General features: G+C 46.6%; 2 protein-coding genes across 13 annotated transcripts; both read left to right on the top strand.

Annotated features, from left to right (window-relative positions):
- Positions 1–318: 318 nt before the first annotated feature.
- Positions 319–15,582, top strand: bend7 (BEN domain containing 7). 10 transcript variants are annotated; one of them, XM_064319451.1, is made up of 12 exons: positions 319–503; positions 1,077–1,201; positions 1,521–1,651; positions 6,173–6,250; positions 6,569–6,901; positions 8,889–9,011; positions 9,511–9,839; positions 10,879–11,104; positions 11,688–11,810; positions 12,129–12,179; positions 13,556–13,606; positions 13,730–15,582. In XM_064319451.1, the coding sequence occupies exons 4-12, from the start codon at positions 6,241–6,243 to the stop codon at positions 13,792–13,794; spliced, it is 1,311 nt and encodes a 436-aa protein (XP_064175521.1). In that variant the 5' UTR covers positions 319–503; positions 1,077–1,201; positions 1,521–1,651; positions 6,173–6,240; the 3' UTR covers positions 13,795–15,582. The 10 variants fall into 10 exon arrangements, with proteins under 10 accessions (XP_064175521.1, XP_064175522.1, XP_064175523.1 ...); XM_064319452.1 differs by having other exon boundaries at positions 1,077–1,651; XM_064319453.1 differs by lacking the exon at positions 319–503 and having other exon boundaries at positions 754–1,651.
- A 287-nt stretch (positions 15,583–15,869) lies between these two features.
- sephs1 (selenophosphate synthetase 1) lies at positions 15,870–22,489 on the top strand. 3 transcript variants are annotated; one of them, XM_064319457.1, is made up of 9 exons: positions 15,870–16,143; positions 17,544–17,834; positions 18,086–18,189; positions 18,314–18,421; positions 18,739–18,893; positions 19,191–19,281; positions 19,537–19,636; positions 19,909–20,121; positions 20,454–22,489. In XM_064319457.1, exons 2-9 carry the CDS (start codon positions 17,642–17,644, stop codon positions 20,666–20,668), a joined length of 1,179 nt encoding a protein of 392 aa, XP_064175527.1. In that variant the 5' UTR covers positions 15,870–16,143; positions 17,544–17,641; the 3' UTR covers positions 20,669–22,489. The 3 variants fall into 3 exon arrangements, with proteins under 3 accessions (XP_064175527.1, XP_064175525.1, XP_064175528.1); XM_064319455.1 differs by having other exon boundaries at positions 15,871–16,143; positions 17,577–17,834; XM_064319458.1 differs by lacking the exon at positions 15,870–16,143 and adding an exon at positions 16,525–17,070 and having other exon boundaries at positions 17,577–17,834.
- The last annotated feature ends 65 nt before the right edge of the window (positions 22,490–22,554 follow it).

The following is a 22,554-nucleotide window of genomic DNA, read 5'->3' as shown; positions in this document are numbered from 1 at the left end:
CACAGGAGACCATCGCTTGGTAACCAGTCCCCTTTAATTGGGGGGTTCACGGGAAAATTCACGATTACACAATATTAATGATAATTTATCTGAACGGCCAATCGGGGGGAAAATGCCAGAACAGTGCCATGCAGGGGAAAGACAAACAGCCTCAGCTGTGTTCCTCCACTCGTGCGTATTCCTGTTTTAATGCGGAACATTAAAGCAAACAAATGTGACTGTGAACAGGAACAGAGCTGAGGGTGATGCAGTGGGAGGGGGTTAAACCCTACCGACCGACAGATCTGGACAATGTGAGCAAATAAACAGCTGGGGCTTGTGATTATTTTAATAATTATTTAATAACCATTTAATTACTGGTTTAGCTGAATCCTAAGCAAGGGAAGCAGCAGATTCATTTCTTGTGGAGGCATTGCTTTTTTATACTCACGACAGTCTGAAAATGTTTTGCGCAGATCCAGACAGACTCGAGTTTGCTGGACAGGGGCTTTCCAGTGCAGCAGGTAAGTTGCTTGTGTGTCGGGATGATTCTGACAGGCAGACAACCTGGTGGAGTGCCACACACACACACACCGCACACACCACACACACACACCCACACACACACACACCGCGCACACCACACACACACACACACACACAGGCACCCCCCACCCCCTCCCGCCAGCATCATACGTCCAGACCCCCTCTCCCCCCCACCCTCGCCCTGCACGCGGGGGCACGTCCAGCTGAGACCACCCACCTCTTTGAGACACACCATCCCAGAGCCCAGTGCTTACCTCACAGGCAGACTGATATTACACAGAGGCCCGTCAGCAGGGTCCGAGGCGCACTCTGTTTAACCATGTCCTCCCAGCACAGCAGCTCTTAGCAGTACATGAGGGCCCCGTCGCTCCCACCTCCACCAAGATGGAGAAAGCTAGGCTGCACCTTTTTAACGGCTGAACGTCTGAAGCCAGTGCTGCTGTTTAGCCGTGGCGGGGTCACTTTTTAAGCTTGCTTGGCGGCCCTGTGTTATATACTTCACTGTAAGTCGGTCTGCGGGAGTCTAAATCTGTGAAAGCTGTGTCTTCCAGTGAGAGCTCTGTGAAACAGCAACATCGAGAGAGAGAGCGAGAGAGAGAGAGAGGGAAGTGTGATTTTACACGCAGAGACGCGTTGACAGGCGCAGCAAGGCTCAGGACAGCACGCAGTTGGAAAGGTCAGTGGGAAAACGATTCATCATCAGACTTTAATCAGGCTCAGGATGTCTTCATCTGACATAAATACAAAAGACATTTAGAATGAAATTGGGGTGAAGTCAACGAAGATCCTGAAGAACATGCATGTTTGGATAAAAATACAACAAATGTGAAAGAAATTCAGTCGGATTGAAAAAACAAGCTAGGGAACAATAGCAGACAGGGAAATAATGAGCTACTATGTGGCATTGAATTAATTAGATTATTGCAGATATGCAGAATAAGTGTTTAAGAGTGAGCTGAAGAGAAATGGTCAATGATTCAGAACCTCCCACCTAGATGCACTCCCTCTGGATTACGATGCTGAGGATTTGAGCGACGTGATTGGAGAAGGCCTTCCCTTTGCGTGCATGGGAGTGGCCATCCACCGCAGTGATTGGCTGAATCACGCGTCCTGTGACTATCTCCAGGTACAAAGCATTTGTGTGGAGTATGAACTGCAGTGCACAGTCCAGGCTACAGGGGAAAAAGTGTGTGAAGTTTCTATGGTTTGTGTGACCAGCCAAGGGACTGCAGTTTACTGCCGCTCCATTTGGCACGCCCCCGTCCTTTCCTGTAGACGCAGAGCTGCCAAAAATGTCTTACAATTTTAGATTTTTGGGTGTTGAGCAAAACTTTTTGCAGATTTTCCTAAGCAACAAAAGCATTTTAAGAACAAAGCCTCTCACTGATATCATAATACTGGCAGATGCCCACATCTCTGACATTATTGCCTGTTCCAGGAGTTCCTTCAAGGGAATTGATCAGATATGTAGAATTGCAAAAATGGTTAATGAAACAGCGCCCTCCTGTGGTTTTTTATTTTATCACTGGCAGTTGGAATTTCCACATTGTCCAGCAGTATATTGCTGCTATTTAAAGAGAAACTGTCACGTTTTTTACTTTAAAAAAATATGGTTAAATCGGAAATGTGAGGAAGAATGAAAATTTAATGAAATTTTAAATTAGTGAAATAGTGCTCTTGTAGCTGAGACACATTACGAAATAATTGGCAATGATTAAAACACACTACACATATTGTAGTAGCTACTTATGCTAAAGGTTTATTCCCTGTAATTGAACAAAACAATAAAAACTTCGTGAAAATACAGATGGAAGATCAAAAAATAAAAAGGGAACCACTTGTGTTAAATCCAGCAGCTTCAGAGCTTGAAAGTCAATCTAGAAATATTTAATTTATGGCGGTGGAAAGTGCTATTTCAGGCGCCCTTCCACAATATCCCGTAAATGTTCGAATGTGTTGACACTTGCCGTCAACTTATTTACGGTTGCTAGTCCGTTTTGATGTACACTTTTAATTAATTCACGTAGCCTACATCTTGATCCTGGAATATGCGCTTACGACCGCAGTTTCCTTTGCTGCTTTTCCCATGCTGACATCACTTTGGACACCGTTGCTCGCGAAGCATCTGCAAGTTGAGCTGTATTGGTCATTGATGCACCCGCCAAGCGCGCACCAACAATCAACCCTCTTTCAAAATCAATAGATTTCTTCTTTCCAACATACTAAAATACATTTAGATCACGATCATTGACACCCATATATTTTTCCAGGCTACCTTTCCGGTTCCAGAACATAATAAGGAAATGACGTCCGGAGACCATAGGGGAAAAAAACAAAATAAAAGCCGGAATTGGTTCTTTGTCATTTGGTTTCATTACTGAAACAAAACTAACAATTCAACAGTTATCAGATAATCATTAAATATTATCTCATTCGTTACAAGCCTAAAAATTAATCATGATAAAGCATTTTTTGTCGCTGTCAGTATTCGTTCTAACCTGTCACTTGTTGCAAATCACGCTCTCCTGCTAAAAAAAAGAAATAAAAGTAAAACAAGCGTGGTGAATGGATTCCTCAGAATGTCCGGTTCCTGTAGTCAGTTGAGTGTTGCTGTATAACACCAAAATACAGTGTGTTTGCAGTTGGTGAATTTTTATTTATTTTTTTATTTTATTTTTTGTTAAAACATAAAAATCAAATTACTTCTGAACATAGAGCATGTCTTATTGTTCTTCGTTAGAAGTTATGTGTACATTGTAAATGTTTCTTGCATTTTGTTTAGACCAAATGTATAAATAAAGAAATTGATGTAATATTGCTGAGTGCCAGCGCTGCCCTTCAGGTGAAAGCAGCATTTCAGCACCTGGACAGCGCACTAGAATCATTTGTTTTTCTTGGACCTTTACACGTTCATCTTGCTCTCTTCAAGTTTGAACTAATAAAATGTCCATGTAGTTTATCATCGCTCGTTAAGTATTACCGATGAGATGCTATATATTTATTTTTTAAGTACCACGATGACTTCACTTTGCAGTGGTGAACCATTCAAACACCCACATGCCATTTTATTTGTTTTACAGTCGTATTTTATTAGTGAAATGTTTCAAGGAAAGAACAAATAAAATTGATACGTTATCAGAATAAAAATACGATAAACGCATAATATAATAGAGACACAAGTGATCATAACATGCCATATATGCACCTTGATTTGCAAGCAAATATGAACATAAAAATATGAAGATAAAAAGACATGCACCTACCAATGGTGGTGATTTACGCACCTTACAGATTCTATCAAGATGTTACAAAACTATACAGGAGGGACGGCAATGCTTCACCACCCGTCAAAATTAGATAGGCTTTTGTGTCTACCTTACCTGCGCTGAGAGTGTAATATATTACGGTTTACCTCCTGTTTATATGGAATGGTGACTGCAACATGGGATTATCTCTGGAGACGTTGGAGTGGATTGTGCTGCGCGTATCTCATTTATTTCAGGTGCCGAGGTGTTTCCTGTGCATTTTGGGTCAGACATAGCATACTAACCTAATCTTTCTCAAACATCCTCGAACGTGGCGCGGATTCAGCACCATAAGCAAACGCGACATTAAATAAATTGGGTCTTCCTTGGTTAGTGCACAAATCACATTGTACTGGGCCCCTAAAGTGTGCATTCTGTCCACTGGGATGACAACCAGAGAAGAACACCCATATATAATTATATCTGAGGGACGTGCATCACCTCCCCCAGTGTTTACTTTTGCATACCTGCATACATTACATAGAACCGGACATCTCGACATAGAAGTCCCAACTTCTACTTCGTCTTCATCAGTGGACTTTCGGACTCATTTCGCCGTGTAGAGGCGGAGGATTTACAGTACTCAGGATGCTCATTGGATTCTATCTGTTTGGGACTATGCTTATTTCAGTAACCGTGGCTATGCGTGCCCTGCGATTGATTGGCAACCTGTCAGGCGTGTATTCCTGCCTCTTGTCTGCCTCTCGCACGCTGGGATAGGCTCCAGCAGCTCCCTGCGACCCTGAGCAGGATGAGCGGGTATAGATAATGGATGGATGGATGGATGGAGGCTATGCGTCACCTGATGATTAGCTAATTAAAAGCCTGAACTGTTTTAAATGGACGTTAAGTAGTCTATAGGTGGAACATGGATCAATTTTGCCAATAAAGGTTTAAATTATATTTATATACTAATAATATTTATTTGTTGAATTTCTATGCATAGGTGTAGCGTATTAATTCGTAGGCTATCGTTTGGTTTAAAATTCAAGATGAGTAATAATAAACGATTCGTCGACCTGAGTTCACATCATTGTCTGCCAAATTGGTTTAATGCAAATTTTGGATGCTCACTTTGTACCCTTCAAAATATTACCATAAGGTGGCGCAAAGGAATAGGTATGACGAAAATAAGTAAAAACCCGTTTATTTATTTACATCCCAAACGAATAGCCTCGAAAGCAACTACGTGGACATTTAAAGAAGAAACAGTCAGATGTTTATAAAAGCGTGACATTGCGTGAACGCTCATTGAAACTCTATAATTATCTAATGAATGTGACGTTTGGCAGTTGGAACTGAAATACTGTAATGAGCAGGAGTTTTTGCTGATTAAAGAGACGGACCTCGGTCCTGCAGTTTATTCTGATGTACCGCGCGATCTCATGAGTTCTGTCTCATTCCTGGATCTGAATTGCACAGATTCTTTTTTTGAAAAATGGAGTTTTCAGAGAGGAGACGGAGCAGGAAATCGCAAAGCTTTAAACTGGTTAATGAGGAAGGTAAGGCAAGGGCTTTGCATGATGTTACATGCAGTGTTGGTAGCCGCTATTATGTTATAATGTAAACAAAAAATGGGGAATTGAGATTAAATACGACAAAGAACGAAGAATCCACCTGCTATGTCTGCCCAGTTCTCGTTATGTTTCTATCCACGGGGAATAGAGTAAACTTGCAAAATGAAAATGTCTGTATTTCTGTCATACCAGTTGCTACTCAAACCATGACGAACTAAGTGCCTTCTTGATTCAACCATTGTATTAGCTAGCTAGCCGGTCAGGCTTTCTTTTATGATGAATGATGGCAGTGTAAACCAAAAAAAATCAATTAACCAGGCTTTCTCTTAAACTTGTCTTATTGTAGCGGTATTGAATGACTGCTAGTTGACGTGCTCACGCTTTGGAAAATGAGTAATGTCTAGCATTGACTTTTTTTGTGAATGGAAATGCAGTAATGCAAGACGTTTGAAAAAAAAAACTGTCGGGTGTGATGTGAGGCTGTCAGGGAGAGAGTTATGTACCACCTACAGGTGGTAGAGACGAGACTGCTAAGTGGAGGAATGAATATTGGCTCCCAGCCCTGTCTACGTAGACTTCTCATAGTCACAGAGAGGCGCCTTCCAGCTCGATCAAATAGACGCGTAATCCCCATGCATCAGGAAAAGTTGTTATAATTAGAGGGTATGGTTTATATTAATTACTGTGAAACAGATGCCAATATAATGAGTTATTAGTAGGCTATTTTCGAACGCTTGAATGACATTTTCTGCTTGAGCAACGATACGAGTTTTAGCGCTTGGTTAGGCTAAATACTGGAAACATGGTACTTTTCTCTGCTTATAGATTTCGAAGCTGAATATTTTGGCAGCGCAGAAACAGCTGATGTCAATGGAGAAGTGAAAAGCGTAACCATGCCTGAAGGTACAAAATGATTTGTTTCCAAGAAAGAAAACAAATTGTATGTTTGTGTGGCGGCGAGACCAAGGATTTGTGGGTAACTTTTTAAATGTTAATAGCTGTATAGCCTAATTGGTTTCTAAACCTGACACTTTGCATTGTATAAGGGTGCTCAGGAGGATTTAAGACCAGATGGTTTTGAAATCAGTTATTGTTGTCTGCCATCTGTGGCCCCATTATACTGGAGGTGTGTGTTTCCCAGTGATGTAAATGCATTGGAGCGTATGTGCTGGAGAGACATCTCCCCATGTCTCCGAGTCAAAATTGGGGCTGTTATCCCAGCTTGGCTAGGTGACGAGGGCGTGGAGATCAAGAGGCAGATCACCGGCATGATGAGGCTGCTGAACGACAAGGCGGGCCGCATGTACCAGCGGGTGGGCCGGGAGGGGGAGAGCCTGAAGCAGGAGCCTCGGGACCCGGAGCTGGGCTGGAGCCGCCCGCCGCCCGCCTGCCCCCCCGTCCCCCCCGCCGCCACCGGCCCGGCGCAGGAGGAGCCGCAGCCCGGCGACTGGGGCCCCGAGGCCCCCTTCAGGGCGCAGGTCTCCGGCCAGTACGGCACCCGCTCCAAGACCCTGCGCATGCTCGGCACGGCCAAGGGCGTGGCCAAGGTCAACGGTGGGTCACCCGCCGGGTCGCCCCGGTCTCCGCCTCCACGAAGCTGACCCACGCCCCCCCTCGTTTGTCGCTGTCATTTTTTTTTTTTTAAAGAGGCTGTGATAAATCTCGCAGGATCCCATAAGGTATAGGCTACTCCCCTGTTACTCTACTCGCGGTTCTTAGGGGCCAAGAACTGCTGGGCCGTGTTCGAAACGGCTTACTTGCCTACTATTGAGTGTACTAGTTGCATGCAGCTTTGTATGAAACTTGTATACTCAATAGTAGGCAAGTAATCTGTTTTGGCCACTGCCCTGGATTTCCATCCTCCCGTTACTTGGCAGTCAGAGAAAAGAAAACCAGGGCCGGATTTGGAACCGAGGGCTAGATTTGAGTGGGCTACTCTTTTCATGCAGGGTTAAGGTTAGCTCCTTTGAGTCCTGATGTCACATGCAGGGCATTATTTCTGTGCTTCCTCTAGTGGTTTAAGGGTATTTCCACAGGACCCTTTCTCCTTGGAGCGGTGCACCTCACTGGTCATGTCCAAGAACAGCATTTCACTTCCGTCAGTTGTTTCCAGTTCATCGTTGTTTTCTTTAAAAACTTTCAGAACGTAGGCAGGAAACGAACGCTTCTGGATTCGTGTCCTGCGAAAGATATTCCTCCCCGCAGATGGTCCAAAAGAGCTTTTTATCTGGGATATATTTAAACAAACAAACGTGGCAAGGAAAAAAAAAAAACTTGTTTCTTAACCGCGGCCAATATCTGCTCTGTTCAGCAGCCAAAATCACTGTGGTGAATTCCATGTCAGAGGTGTTTCTTCTGCTAATGCTGTTTGCTGTGCAGACTGCTGGCGGCCTTACAAGGGCAACGGGGTGTCTGTTTCCCCGGCCCCTCATCATCCCAGTCAGCGTGGAGGTGAAGTCATTTGCTGGGATGGAGAAAAAAAACGGGCAGCGTCGCCACCTTCGGCAACGCGCTTGCTGCGCTCCGGTGACAGACGCGGCCAATCAATCACCCGGACGTTTTATTGCTCGGCCAATCAAATTGCATTTGGTGCCGTGCCCCTCACGGCGTCTTTTATCTGCTGTATGCAGATCAGACAGGGCGAGTAGGCCAATTGGCAAGCGCTGACAGTGCATGATGGACACACGCAGCAACGGCACACACAGGCTTGCATCTGTTCAAATCAAGACAAGGCCCGTAATTGATGGAAGCTGTGGACAGTCAGAGCCGTGCCAGAGGCCAGCAGTGCCTGGAGCGGTTTGGGACAGGCCTTCGCCAGACCCGCCAGGACAGGCCAGGGTCAAAAGAAATGAATAAAAGCAGAGCCGGATGAGAGAGTGTCTGCTGCAGGGCTGCCCAGCCGTGTTCCTGGAGATCTACCGTCCTGTAGGTTTCCATTTCGGCCCTAATTTGGCGCAGCTGATTCTAGCAGCTCAACGAGATCTCCAGCTGTTGAACGAGGTGCACTTTGTTAGGGTTGGAGTGAAAGCCCACAGGACGGTGTATCTCCAGGAACGGGGTTGGGCAGTCCTGGTCTATTCTGGGCTCATTCCAATCGCTTATTTTATCCGCCCTTGTCTCCTCGGTCCTTGCCTGACCTGGAAATTAGAGCTCAGAGGGTCCTGAAGGACACTTGAGCATGGGTACGTCCTTTGCGGAAGTATATTTTTCAGAACGCATGACATATAAATGACCATCTCCCCATCTGCCACGTCTGTAATTGACACGGCTTCAAACTGACGCTTGAAAGACCAAGGATGGGTGGAGCTAGAAGCTAGGATAGGACGCAAGAAAAGGAAGCAAGGAGGTATAAAATAAGCGTTTGGAATGCACCCTCTCTCTCTTGTTGAAGAACCTTGATGTTCACAATGGCACTGTCCATCTTATGACATCATCCAAAGTGGGCGGGGTCCACATTATGACATCATCCAAAGTGGGCAGGGTTTGACAGTGGGGATTGGTTGCCGGGCGCGTTGTGAGGGCCCTGCGCTGTGCTCGGCAGACGCCGTCCCGCCCCTGACCAGCGCGGTGGAGCCCAGCTGCTGCATGTGCAACTGCAAGACCACCCTGCAGGCCATCCTGCAGGAGCTGCGCACCATGAGGAAGCTAATGCAGACGCAGAAAGGTCAGTGCCTGCTGTTATCGCCCATAGCCAGCTTTCGGTCCTCAGCTGAGATGTACTGAGACCGAGACCCGAATGACCAGGAGGACCTGTCAATAAGACAATGCAGTCAGGTGACTGTCAGACACAGGGTCACAGGGGCCTTTTGAGGTCTTGAGACGAGGCCCGTGAGACGTATTAAACCAGGGCTCTCAAACTCCAGTCTTGGGGGGGCTGCAGTGTCTGCTGGCTTTTATGGTTTCCTTTTAACGAACAGCTAATTTAGGCCTTGGAAACTCGGTGTGCAGACTCTTCAGCCAAACAGTGGCCTATGTGCAGGACCACATCAAAAACTGGCAGACACAGCGGCCTTACAGAATTGCAGTTTGAGATTCCTGTGAAAAACAGTTCTAAAATTAAAGTGAGTAAAGAGTTTAAACTCTGAAAGTCTCATATTCTGTGGTTAAGTTGATTAAGTGTGAAGGATAACCAATCAAGTGGCCCGAATCCCTGTTGGCTTCAGGGCCTCAGGAGAAGCAGCGGATCCAGGGCTCCGTCAGCCCCGCCCGTCCCCCCGGCCCGAGGAAGAGGCCCCGCAAGAGGAGGCCTGTCCACAGGGTGGCGCCACCGCCGCCCGCCGCCCCCGCCTGCAAGAGATCCCCGCCACCGCCGGCCGCCGGCGCGACCCCCGAGCCCTGCGGGAGGAGGGAGAGGGGCGCCCGGGAGAGGCCCGCCCCCGTCCAGCCGGCCCCGCCCACCCAGCCCGCCCCCACCGACCCTCCGGCCCCGCCCCCTCCGGCCGACGCCCCCCTCACGCACTACGGCCTGGTCCGGGAGCCGCTCTCGGCAGAGGTAGGGAACGCACGGCTGGCGACTAAACATCTCCGCACTAAGCCAAGGTGTGCCCGGAGGCCAGGCTGTTCCCAGAATTCCCTGTGTCCTCAGAGTAAGGCCACAGGGAGTCCAGGCCTCCTGGAGCCTTGCGTCAAAGTCTAGAAGCCGCAGCTGCAGTTCCCCCTCTGCACGGAACATGCTGTGCGTTTAATGTTTCGCAATCAACCCCTAAAATTAACCGCTGAAATTTTGCACGAGCACCTGTGTCGTTTGGACTGACGTGACCCATACACTGTCTCTGACTGTCAGTATCCAAGCGGTTATATCGAAATGTGTCTTTACTTAAACGAAACTAAAAATGAAGTGCAAAAAATGGTAATGTAGAGTTATTTTGATTATATACAGGGAGGCGAAAGGCAACCATTTTGTCTAATAAGGGAACAGTTAGAAGATATGTTCCCAGGAAAATGAAACGCGCTGACTTTTTGCCTTAATATTCTTTAATCTCAATTCTTTACCTTGTTTTACTTCAGGTTTTCAATACAGCAGTCTCACCATCATTAATATTCATGCGTTTAGTATTCACAGGAGAGGACTGGACTTGAACAGTACTGTAAGATAAAAGTCTCATGACATCCATTGAATGCTTATCAAGTAACATCAAGAGGAAAGGGGAGTGTTAAGAGCTGGAGTGCTGCTCATGTTAAAGACCCGTCTTGTGCGTGCGCCTCTGTGTGGGTTTGTGTTGCTGCGCTTTGTGCCTGCCTGCCTGCGGGTGTGTGTGGGCTTCTCAATGCGTGTCTTCATGTCTGTGTGTGTGTGTGTGTGTGCCTGTTTGTGTGTGTGTGTGCGTGTGCGTGCATGTGGTGTGTGTTTGTGCGTGTGTGGTGTGGTGTGTGTGTTTGTGTGTGCGTGCGTGTGCGTGTGTGTTTGTGTGTGTGCGCGGGTGCGTGTGTGTGTGTGTGTGGTGTGGTGTGTGCATGTGTGTGCGTGTGTGTTTGTGGGTGTGTGTGTGTGTGGGTGTGTGCGTGCGTGCATATATGTGTGTGGTCCACAGCCGGAGGTCCAGCTGGCAGAGGACTATGACGTGTACATTCCTAAGTCCCAGCTGGACTCCATCCTGGTCAATTACACGCGCTCCGGCAGCCTGCTGTTCCGGAAGCTGGTGTGCGCCTTCTTCGATGACACCACACTGGCCAACTCCCTCCCCAACGGCAAGCGGAAGAGGGGGCTCAACGACAACAGGAAGGGGCTCGACCAGAACATCGTGGGAGCCATAAGGGGTGGGCCTCGTTCACCGCAAAAGCGACATCACAGACCACTGCGACACGGATCACCGCTTCATTCTCAAACATTTTCAAGCACGTTTTAAAATACTTTTTGCAAATTAATTTCACGTGTGCAGCGCGGTGGTGCAGTGGATAGCATTGTTGCCTCACAACAAGAAAGGTCCTGGTCTGGGCCTTTCTGTGTGGAGTTTGCATGTTCTCCTCGTGTCCATGTGAGTTTCCTCCGGGTACTCTGATTTCCTGCATTTCGTCCCACAGTCCAAAGACATGCAGGTAGGGTAATTGGAGACTCTAAATTGCCCATAGGTATGAGTGTGTGAGTGAATGGCGTGTGTGGCCTGCGATAGATTGGCAGCCTGTCCAGGGTGTATTCCTGTCTCTCGCCCAATGCATTCTGGGATAGGCGCCAGCACCCCCCTGGACCAGGAATTAAGTGGCTGTAGATGATGGATGGAAATTTGTTTTATGAGCTTGCACGTTACCTGACCGTGTTAACGTGAGTTACCTGTGTTCAGCCTCATTTCCCGTGCTGATTTTTTTTTTAAAAAAGCCTTTCACTTTGATCCTCCCGTCCCAGCCTTCACGGAGAAGTACTGCACCGCCAACAGAATCGAGCGGCTCCCGGGCCCCCGGGACTGGGTGCAGATCCTGCAGGATCAGATCAAGCTGGCCAGGAGACGGTTAAAAAGAGGTAATTGGGGTGAGTGCAGTTTGGAGGGGCGCCATAGTAACGAGAGCCGACAAACTCCAGTATGATGTACGCTCTGACAAATAACACAGTTGTGACTTAAGGGAACGGTGTAGCCTTTAATGCTTCAAACTTATGAATGAGCGAAAGTAGAGTTGTGCAACTCAACAGCTGCGGTTTCTAATGGTAATGATTGCAACTTGCGTTACATATTAACAAACGCGAGTTACAGATTTACCCCCGGGTGAGGGGGAAGGGCGATAGGGAATGATTAGTTTTTCTTTGGCTTTCCTCTCGCACTGAAATGTGTTCTCTGCTCCACTGTCTCAGCAGAGGCTGCGGACTGCGATGAGACTTTCAGCAGACCCTCCGTTAAAACAGGTATTCTCACAGTCCTGCAGTCCCGGCACCCGTCTCCCCCTACCTGTGGGACAGTGCACCGCCCCCCCCACTCCCCCTCGCTCGCCGCGTTTCCATCGCCGCCGCGTCCCAGCGCCCTCTCTTTGATCGGCTCGTTATTGGCCCATAAATCCCGGGCCGCGCTTATCCCTGCGAGATCCGACGTTCCCGCGGCCGTCTCCGGCTTCCCGAAATGTCAGCTAATTATCCTCAGACGCCGCTCTCCCCGCCCCCCCCCCGCCCCCCCGCCTTTACGACTGACCGCTGCCCCGTCCTCTTCGCTTCCCAATCATCTCCACAAAGCACAGCGCGCTGACTCTACGCCCCAGCGCGCCCTGAACAGATGGGAGTGTGTGTGTGTGTGTGTGCGTGTGTGTGTCTGTGCGTGTGTGGGGAGTGGTCAGACCGAACATTTTGGAGTGTACCTTAAAGCAGGCCTGCTCAGTTCCTGTCCCACAGGGCTACAGACCAGAAGGTTCCCCTCCCCTCTTTAAGGCCCTGTTAAGAGCCAAAATGTCCCCAGACGCTGCAGCCTTACTGGAATTGCACACAACGACTCTGCCGTATGCCTCTGTAGCACAGTCCCAATTCAGATCTGGTTGTTATGGTTTCGATTAAACGTGATTGCATTCGCACTGGAGTCGTAATGAAACGGACACGTCCGTGTTCAGATTTACGCTCGTGAATATGCTCCTGCCTCGAAACAGCCGAATAATTAATTGATTGCTCTGAACGGGGAATGTTTTTCTGCCATTGAAGCTCCCTTGTAAATCTTGTCCCCTTGTTGTGAAGCAGAAGATAACAGTGAAATTCACCGGAGCGGCTGGCCTGGGTGTGGAGCTGGGTGTGGGGACCCAGTGCTACAGCAGAGAGTCAATAACTCTCTAGGCCAGTGTCCTTGGGGGATTTTTTATTTTTTTGCTCTGCGATCCCCAGCCTGCCCTTATGAAAACGTCCCTGAGGAGACTCTGATTTACCTGTGGAGCCTGTAGTAAATCGGACGCATCCTGTTATTACCTGGTGTGTCTCCAGTTGGACGTATTTGTGAGAGCTCCAGAATGACAAATTAATCATGCGTACACCTGCACGCACACACAGACACGTGCTCACACACACAGACACGCACACACACGCATGCATACACACTCACATGCACACACACGCACTCACACACACACACACACACATGCAGGGCAGTGCATATGTTGGCAGCATATGTCTACCATGCTATATGTGTGTTTTTTTTCTATTCATGTCCGTAGTCACATGCACACAGTTCGCCTTGCCCACGATATTGCAGCACGGTTCCAAAGCTGGAAGGCAGCTGTAACGCACGTCTTATTTTTTGTTCGTTTCAGAAGAATTCCACTGTTCCGAAGATGGAAGGGAAAGGGCGTTGCCTCCAACAGGTAACACATTACTGAACCGTCAGTGCGGTTTCTCTCAGCTCACAAATAATCACAGCCATTCCAGACACTGTACGGAGGGGACTGCGGACTTGCCGCGTTCAGTTCTGCTCTCTTGTGCGCCAGGCGGCGACTTCGAGAAGCCGGCGGAAGACTGCCACGTCACCACCGAGGAGGACGCCTTGGCCTAGGCCGCGGTTCCCCTCCCGGACGACCGGAGCTGCACGATGGCGACACTGGCGGTATCGCGGCATCGCGCCCCTCACTTTTAACTGTGTGCCACTTCCAAAGTCCATTCCGGAGAGCTTGTACTGTAGTTATTTTACTGTGAGACTTGATTCATTTGTCATTGTTGCTGAGAAGGCCATTGCTAAAGTATGAGGTAAGTCTAATTTGCTTTTTTGCGGTGTTCTGCAACATGATGTGACTGTTTTGTCAAACGGAGACCCTTTGGACTGTGTAGCTATGGAGAGCCTCGCTCTCTCTGGGGACCTCCCACGCAGTCCTTGGAACAAGGAAGTTAACGTCTGCATTTGAAATGCGTTAATCACACTCCAGACTGTAGACTTCTTAACGCAGGTATTATTGAGAGCGAGATCCGTGAGGCAATCCAGATATCCTCAGTGTGTGTGTCCAGAGGTCATCTTGTGTTACCGGTTGACGTTCCACGATCCACAATGTCCCCATTATGCCTATCCGTTCAATGTGTGTGTGTGTGTGTGTGTGTGTGTGTGCTGTATTTTCTTTCCGGACTGAGTTCTGCAGTGCTGCTTGTTTGTCTGGTTATACTGTTGTTTTCACACAATAATCACATCTTACAGGAAGTCATAGCTGGTGATTGTCTGCGCTCGTGAGAATGAATTTGCCACGGGAGCGGGGAATATTTACTGATCTTGACGTTATTCGGTGGCTCATCTTCCCCAATGACTGATATCAGCCCATACACACACACAAAAAAAATTGTCAAATCTGTGAAATTGTCCTACTCATAATCGTTTCCTTGTGAATGCAAGTGCTTGTTCGTCACTGCTGGCTGAACGCAATGGAAGCTTTCTTTAAATTGACTGTAACTGAGGGGCTGTTATTAAGTCTCCACGTTTGATGGTACGATATTCAGTTCCACGCAATTCAAATTGAATGTCATCGCTCTGCCAGAGCTAACAAATGCTGAGGCGTCACCTTTGTTCTAGTCAACCGCTCTGATCTTTTTATGGAAAAACAGCTTATTCAATTAGGAACAATACTAGAAATTGGCTTTCTGCAATCTACAGTAATTGCTCGCTAAAAACCTCAAGAGAATGATAATGAAAGAGAATTGTGACAGAAATGAAAAATTTTACGTAGTGAAAAGATGTCTTTTAAAAAAAAAAACACAAATGAATGCACAAGTAGTGATTTTATGTGACCATTTCTTAATCACTCCTTGCCTTTCATAGTGTGAGTAATTATAATTTTAATATGTAAATAAAGTTTATATCTTTAAAGAAATATTTAGTATTGTTAAGATGTAATGTTAGCAATATTGTATTTCAATTAGATGCTTTATTATACAACAGTGTGTCAACAACAACAAAGCCCATGCAGGATACACGTCTGAGCACTTTAATTTTATTTCGGTTGCTTGGGTTAGTGAATAAACCCAATCGGTTTATATATGAACTAATGGCTTCCGCTAATGTACACGTTGAAGTTCTAGAAGTTATTGTGTAGGAACAACAGAGATGTGGACATAATGTAAAATTGTACAGGCGTTCACTTGGTGTTTATGGACTTGTTTACAATTTGTATGTGAAATATAGGCTACAGTATTTACCGTGATCCCGACTGCTGTGTTTTCTATGGTGTGTACAAGGCCAAAAATCTGTAATTGGTTCTTTTGTCTTAATATATGTAAAGTATAAGTAGCCTTACAATATTGACATCGATTGCCCCTCGACGAGAGCATCAGTATTCCTGACAGAATAAAGCATTGTCTCATAGTTTTGTTGTTCTGTTTTGATTCCCACCAACTTATACGATTTATAAGATAAACCAGAAATGCGTTTAAGAACTTGACACTGGAGCCCGACAAACTTAAGATATTTCACTCAGCTGACGGCGAGAACAAAAACTCTGTTTAAAATATATTCTTTAAATTGGGTTTAAAAACTACAATTCCACACAATGGGGTGTGCGGACATTCAATTAAAGGTACATTTCATTGTTTACTTTATTCTTGCCATACTTCCAAATATTGTTTAAAGGGGAGGTAAAGGCGCCAGCATATACGTAAAGGACCCTCTCCAATCCCGTTCTTTTGCATTTATTTTCGTGCGTATTGGCCTTGTTTCACGGAAAGTGTAGTTCTGCCATTTAAAAATGCTTACATGGGCTTTATAGTGTGGCAAAAGTAACGTTACGCTCATTAATTCTACTGTAAAATCACTTTGCCTTGAATTTGAATTCTCTTCAGGCATTGTTTAAGGGCGCCCCTGTTGGCCCCAATGCATTCTGGGACTGTCCCCTCTCTTGTATCGGGAGGCGCCGCAAAACCGAAACCGGTAAGGATAAACCTGAGTACAGAATTAAAGGGGAAATGAAATATGAATATAATCGTCCTCCTTCTGTAAAAATGTGATGTGTACTGCTTTAAATATTTCTTACGCGGTTAAAAAGACCAACGTTGTGCAGAATGCAAGAAATGTGCTAGTTTCTGAAGCATGCGGAGTGTGTTGTATCTTATCTCACATGGGTGTTCAAGGGTTAATTTTTTCAACCGCCGACATTTTTAGATGCGGCTAGCCCGGTTTCTTCGAAACGACAAAGCGTTTCCCCGATTGGCAAACCAATATTTAACTGAGGAAAAATGGGTTGCGGTGACAAAACAAAGTCTACGGACAGTTAAAAGTAGTACAGTACGTGCCCTACTGTAGCTGCCCTACGTTAGCTAACAAGCAAACTGCGCGTTCCGTATATAACCATAGCATGGGCTGCAGCCGTGGTGTTGCAGGCAAATAAACAAGGGGTTAACACATGTAACTTTGCTACCAGTTTCCCATTCGGTTTTTCTTTTGGAAACAAATCCGCCCCTTATTATTTTATTTTGCTGACTTAAGTAAACGATGCATGTGCATAAAAAGCGGCTGTTAGCATTTGCTGTGCACGCAAAACTTAACTTTCACAGCGTAGCAGAGGAACCACAGGCCTCACCCAGCGCGTTAAGGCAGCAGCTTCATAGATTTAAAGTAACCCGAACTACTGGTTAACGGCAGGACGCAGCGCCTGCAAACTAAAGTACTTGCGCACATTGTTTGAAGCTACACTAACATTCGTTTTGCCTTTAACGGGTTCCGCAGATTCCCGTGTAAACATTAAAATTGTACTTAATGACGAAAGTTGTTTCATGAGGCCTTGGTTCGGTTCAGTTGGCTTTCTTGGTTGAGTTAGCCAGTTAAAGTAGCTAGCTGGCTATCCGTTAGCTGAAAAGCGTAAGTCAGTGTCCCGCCTCCGTGACATGCATCTTTCCTTGAATTGCATATCACCTGTAGCTAGCTTAGATTCAAACACCATACAAGTTGTTGTTATACATAGGGTCTTATGAATTATATGACCTAAAGAATTCCCCATCAGGAATAATAAATAAAATAATTTTTTATTGTTCATTTATTAAATACAGTATATCCCCAAATACAATATATGCACCATGCTGTTCATACATTGAAACGCCTTACAAAAAATAAAGGATTGATTGATTCTTGCTCTTGATCCGAAATAAATGTAACTCTTGAGTAAAACAGAATTCTTTTGATTCCGGCATGCCGCACAATCAGATTCTCAGACTTTGTCAGTTTGTGAACGCTTGCGCTTTTTCAGATGTGTTGTTTCGGGTTGCTCTGTGCTAGGCCCTCCGAAGCTCTCTCCGGCTTTTAAAAATCTGTCCTCCCACTTTCGTGTCTGTGAGAGAGAAACCTCTCCGCTGCTCCGTCGTTGGCAGATTCGGAGCTGTTGCTGACGAGGACGTCCGAGCGGTGGTGAAGGCCCAGAAGGTTTTCTCCAGCCATGTCTGTCCGGGAGTCCTTTAACCCCGAGAGCTACGACCTGGATAAGAACTTCAGGCTGACGCGCTTCACAGAGCTGAAGGGGACGGGCTGCAAAGTGCCGCAGGACGTCCTGCAGAAGCTGCTGGAGTCGCTGCAGGAGAACCACTTCCAGGAAGATGAGCAGTTCCTCGGGGCCGTCATGCCCAGACTGGGTAGGTCCCTAATTCCCGCGGCCCATTGAAAATCTTGTCCAGTTTTGGGGAGCGGTGTGGTTCAGTGTCCAGCTGTATGTACGGATCTAATGCTAACATTTTTTCAAAAGTTCTGTAAGACAGGCTGTGCAGCCAGGTAAATCAATTAAAAACTGGATTTTATTGTGAAATCCACTGATAACTGCATCATTATTTGTCTCAACTGTACGACTGGTCACTGAGATGTCCTGTCTGCTGTCTCGTCTCTCTAGGTATTGGAATGGACACGTGCGTCATTCCTTTGAGACACGGCGGGCTCTCGCTTGTGCAGACTACAGACTACATTTATCCTATCGTGGATGACCCTTACATGATGGTGGGAATTCTCCTGATTAGCTGTGCATGCTGTTGCTAATTGTAATGCACGCAGAAGAAGTTCATTTTTTTGTTTGCGGATGCGTCGGTAACGAGTCCCGCCTCTCCTTCCTTTCCGTGTTCAGGGCCGAATCGCCTGTGCCAACGTACTAAGTGACCTCTACGCCATGGGGGTCACGGAATGTGACAACATGCTGATGCTGCTGGGAATCAGTAACAAATTATCAGAGAAGGTGAGTGGCTTTTTGTGAACAACTTCGGTCTGATTTTAAATGATTGCGTTTGTGAAATTGACCTGCATTATAGTGTGGCTGCTGCTTAAGCTGAAAGCTAGTCAGACGTGCGGTCACATCACCGTAAATTGTTTTGGAATGTTGGAAAATTAGTCTGCAACATTCACAATTTTAACTAAATGGGTCCTGCCGAGCTTGACGTAGTTGGGCTGTTATGCAAACGGTGTTAAGAGTGGTTTGACCCCGATGAAGTACTGTACATTGTGCGGTGGTGTAATGCCCCTGTTTTCTGGGCTGTGATTCGCTGTCGTCTGCAGGAGAGGGACAAGGTGATGCCTTTAATAATTCAGGGATTTAAAGACGCCTCGGAAGAGGCGGGGACGTCGGTAACGGGAGGCCAGACGGTGGTGAACCCCTGGATCGTCCTCGGGGGCGTGGCCACCACGGTGTGTCAGCCCAACGAGTTCATCATGTGAGCAGCGGACCTCGTTCGCCTCGCTTATTCGCCTTAACTTTACTCTTCTCTCGTCCCTTTCTTTTCCTGAGTCTAGCGTACTTTGAAAATTAACCAGTATAAATATGGTGCGGTTACGAGGAGCAGGTTTTGTGCTTCTGAGTTTCTGGATACGTGCGCATGTTGTAAATCAAAAACCGGTGTCCGTTTATCAGGAGACCCAGAACAACCGTTCAGTCTGTTTTCCCCCCCAACCGCCTGTCCTCTCTCCCAAATTTCTGCTCATTCACACGCTGCTGGTGTTCCCCGTTTCAGGCCAGATAACGCTGTGCCTGGAGACGTGCTGGTGTTGACGAAGCCCCTGGGCACACAGGTCGCTGTGGCTGTTCACCAGTGGCTTGATATTGTAAGTTTGCGCAGATGAGTTGTCAGTCGAAAAAACAGACAAGAATTCACAAGTTGAGGTCCACAGAACAGGGGAAGGAAGCCATTCAGGTGTAGCGTGGTTTTAGTATTGATAGACTTAATAGTGGTGACCAGGGTGGGGAGGGGACAGCAAGAGATCCAGGGAGCAGACCTAGCATTCTACCCTATTGGCATGATGCCGTTTTCCATCTAATCGGCCCATAGTATTTAACATGGGTTGGGTGTGTCTTTACAGCCAGAGAAATGGAATAAGATTAAACTGGTCGTGACGCAAGAGGACGTGGAGTTGGCGTATCAGGAGGCCATGATGAATATGGCCAGACTGAACCGAACAGGTGAGAGCATTTTTCAACATTTGAAGACAAAAATATTAACTAAAAGGCACCAAATGCAGGGTAGGTTACCTAGGTTACACTGAAATGTAGAATAAGTCTCTCTCTTGAATGTCCCAGAGGAGATCTTTAGACTTCCTGAGAGGCCAGTCTCAATTATCTGAAAACCAATTCAGACACGCCAGAATATTTTGAGGAGACTCAGCTCATCATGTGGACCACAGTATGTTTACAAGCATTTTAAATCATTGTTTTGTTTGTGTCTTATTTCTCAGCTGCCGGGCTGATGCATACGTTCAACGCCCACGCGGCGACGGACATCACGGGATTCGGGATCCTGGGTCACGCGCAGAACCTGGCCCGGCAGCAAAGGAGCGAGGTCTCCTTCGTCATCCACAACCTGCCCGTGCTGGCCAAGATGGCCGCCGTGAGCAAGGCCTGTGGCAACATGTTCGGCCTCATGCACGGCACCTGCCCGGAGACCTCAGGTAAGGACGGAGGCGGCAGGAGACTCACGGCAGGAGACGGGCATGATTGGGCCTCACAAAATGGATGCATCACTCTTAACCCTTTAAGGTGTGAGATCACAAGTATGTGATTAGAATGTTCTTAACTGAACATTCTAATGCTGATGTAACAATCACTGCTGTTAATTGAAAGGGAAGGAGTTCTAGAACACTGACTTAGAATTTTGAACAAACATTCTGAAAAAACCTGCTCTGGAAAGGGTTAAGGAGCTTCAGAAAAGGAACCCCAGGGAAACCGGTGTGTGGCTATTTCTACTGTGATGTTGAAATGGGAGAGGGATTCTGTGTTGCAGGAGGTCTGTTGATCTGCCTCCCTCGGGAGCAGGCCGCCAGGTTCTGCGCCGAGATCAAGTCCCCCAAATACGGCGAGGGGCACCAGGCCTGGATCATCGGCATCGTGGAGAAGGGCAACCGCACCGCCCGGATCATCGACAAGCCGCGGATCATCGAGGTGGCCCCGCAGGTCGCCACACAGAACGTCAACCCCACCCCCGGGGCCACCTCTTAGTCCAGGGCGGGGGAGAGGGAAGGGCCATGCCGTTTTAGACATTCTAGTATCATCTTGGGCTATGTACATAGTCTAAAGCTCTACCACGTTAATGTGTATACTGACTGCTCTGATTTTGATCGTAGGGCAGGTCACACGTTTAAAAAAAAGAAAACCAACAAAAAAAAAAACAAAAACATAAAACGTAAAATCCGTTTCTTTTGTCTCGTTAATTTTCTGTTACATTAACTGAGGATGCACCTAATCTTAAGGCAGCTTCTAAGTTGAGAATATTATTATCTGATACTGTTGATTCATTTTGAATCTTTAGACACTTCCGGTCTATTGCCGCATAGGCTTTTTTTTAAGCGGTGCTTTTGCCAAGCATCCATTTTCCAACAAGTACCACGATAGCATTTTTGTTTGTCCGGTCACTAAGTGTACATTTAAAAACTAGGACTAGCGTACAAGCTGTAACGGATGCCTTGAGAGATATTATAAAGAGAAGGTGGTGTATACTTTAAGGGGTTGCATGTTGTTTTTCAGATTTGTTTTTTTTTTTGTATCATTTTGTTTTGATTCACCCCAGTCCCAAAAAGTCTACAAATGAATCTTTGAAGTTCTGACTTTTGCGTGGTCAGGTCAGCAGGACAAGACGAAAGCAATGCAAAAAAAAAAAAAAAAAAAGCTCTGCCATCATTTATGACGTTGCATTAACGATGGGGAGTGAGGCTGAAATCCGTGATGGCTGGCTGCCCTTATGTTGTCAATCAGAGAATTGTACCAACCAATCGAAATACAGCAAACATAACTGCTACTGCCATTCTAGAGTTCGTAGAACCGTACTGTCCCATCAGTACTCAGTGTCATTGTGTGCAACCTTCACGTGTTTGTAATTATCCTTTTTTTTTCTCTCGCTTTTTTGCAAGAACACTGCGGATTTGGTCTGCAGTAGTACTGCAGAGAATGTAGGTCTACCGGAAGGGCAGTTAGTGTATAATATATATACTTATTGAGATATAAAGTACTTGATTTTACATGTAACCAGTAAAAATCTGTTCCTGTTGTGACGGCTTCCCGTTTTTTTGTATAGCGCTGTATGCAGTAGGCTCCTCCTCTCTTAAGTCTCCGTAGGTGCCACAGTGTCGCATACACATCTCTCTCTTCCCCTCCTGTGTGCGGAACCATTCACTCTTGTTCAAAGTCCCAGAATTGCAGCTTATGGAAACACTTACCCTAATAAATATATCTTTTTTTTTTGTTTTTTTTTTTGTTCTTGTATCGGAGATGCATTTGTCTTTTTGTACTGAGAAGCGCGTTGGAAGATCATTTTGGTTGATGAGATAAAATGGCCGTGTAAAAATAGAAACCATAACAGCTGCGTAACCGTCGACGTGAAGCGATCTAGATTCGGACGGGCTCCTCTGATAATAGGAACGCCCGGTGGAACCGCGACCCGTCGTCGTCCCGGTACTCCGTGGCCCGCGCGCAGGAAGAGATACTGTGACCGTAGGACTGTACCTTTTTTGGGGTTTTCTGTGTCAAAAACGTGGCTCTGACGTTGTGGAAACGTCGGGCAAACGCCGCAGCGCCGTGGACGCTGTCCGGACCCAGACAGCTGCGCTTATTCCCGCCGTTCCCGTTCTGGCAGCCGTGGAGGCGGAGCTTGGAAAGGAAATGGGGAGGCGGGGCTTCATAACAAAGGGAAAGCGCTCCATTCGCTTTGATGGGCTGTGAAGGAAGGTGGCGGCAGCCGGAGTGAAGGCAGCGGTCGGGATGGTTCAGAACAGGTCCACGCTGCTATCTGTGCCTCTTCAATAAAGGCAGCTTACTGTTAACTCACCTGGTGGTTCTATCCTTTATTTCACGTTATTTTCAGGAAATAATGAACATACTTTAAAAAAAAT

The sequence above is a fragment of the Anguilla rostrata genome, chromosome 19, assembly GCF_018555375.3.
Source record: "Anguilla rostrata isolate EN2019 chromosome 19, ASM1855537v3, whole genome shotgun sequence".
NCBI classification, from domain to species: Eukaryota; Metazoa; Chordata; class Actinopteri; order Anguilliformes; family Anguillidae; genus Anguilla; species Anguilla rostrata.
The sequence above is the reverse complement of the archived record's forward strand: the minus strand, read 5'-3'. Positions and strand labels throughout refer to the sequence as shown.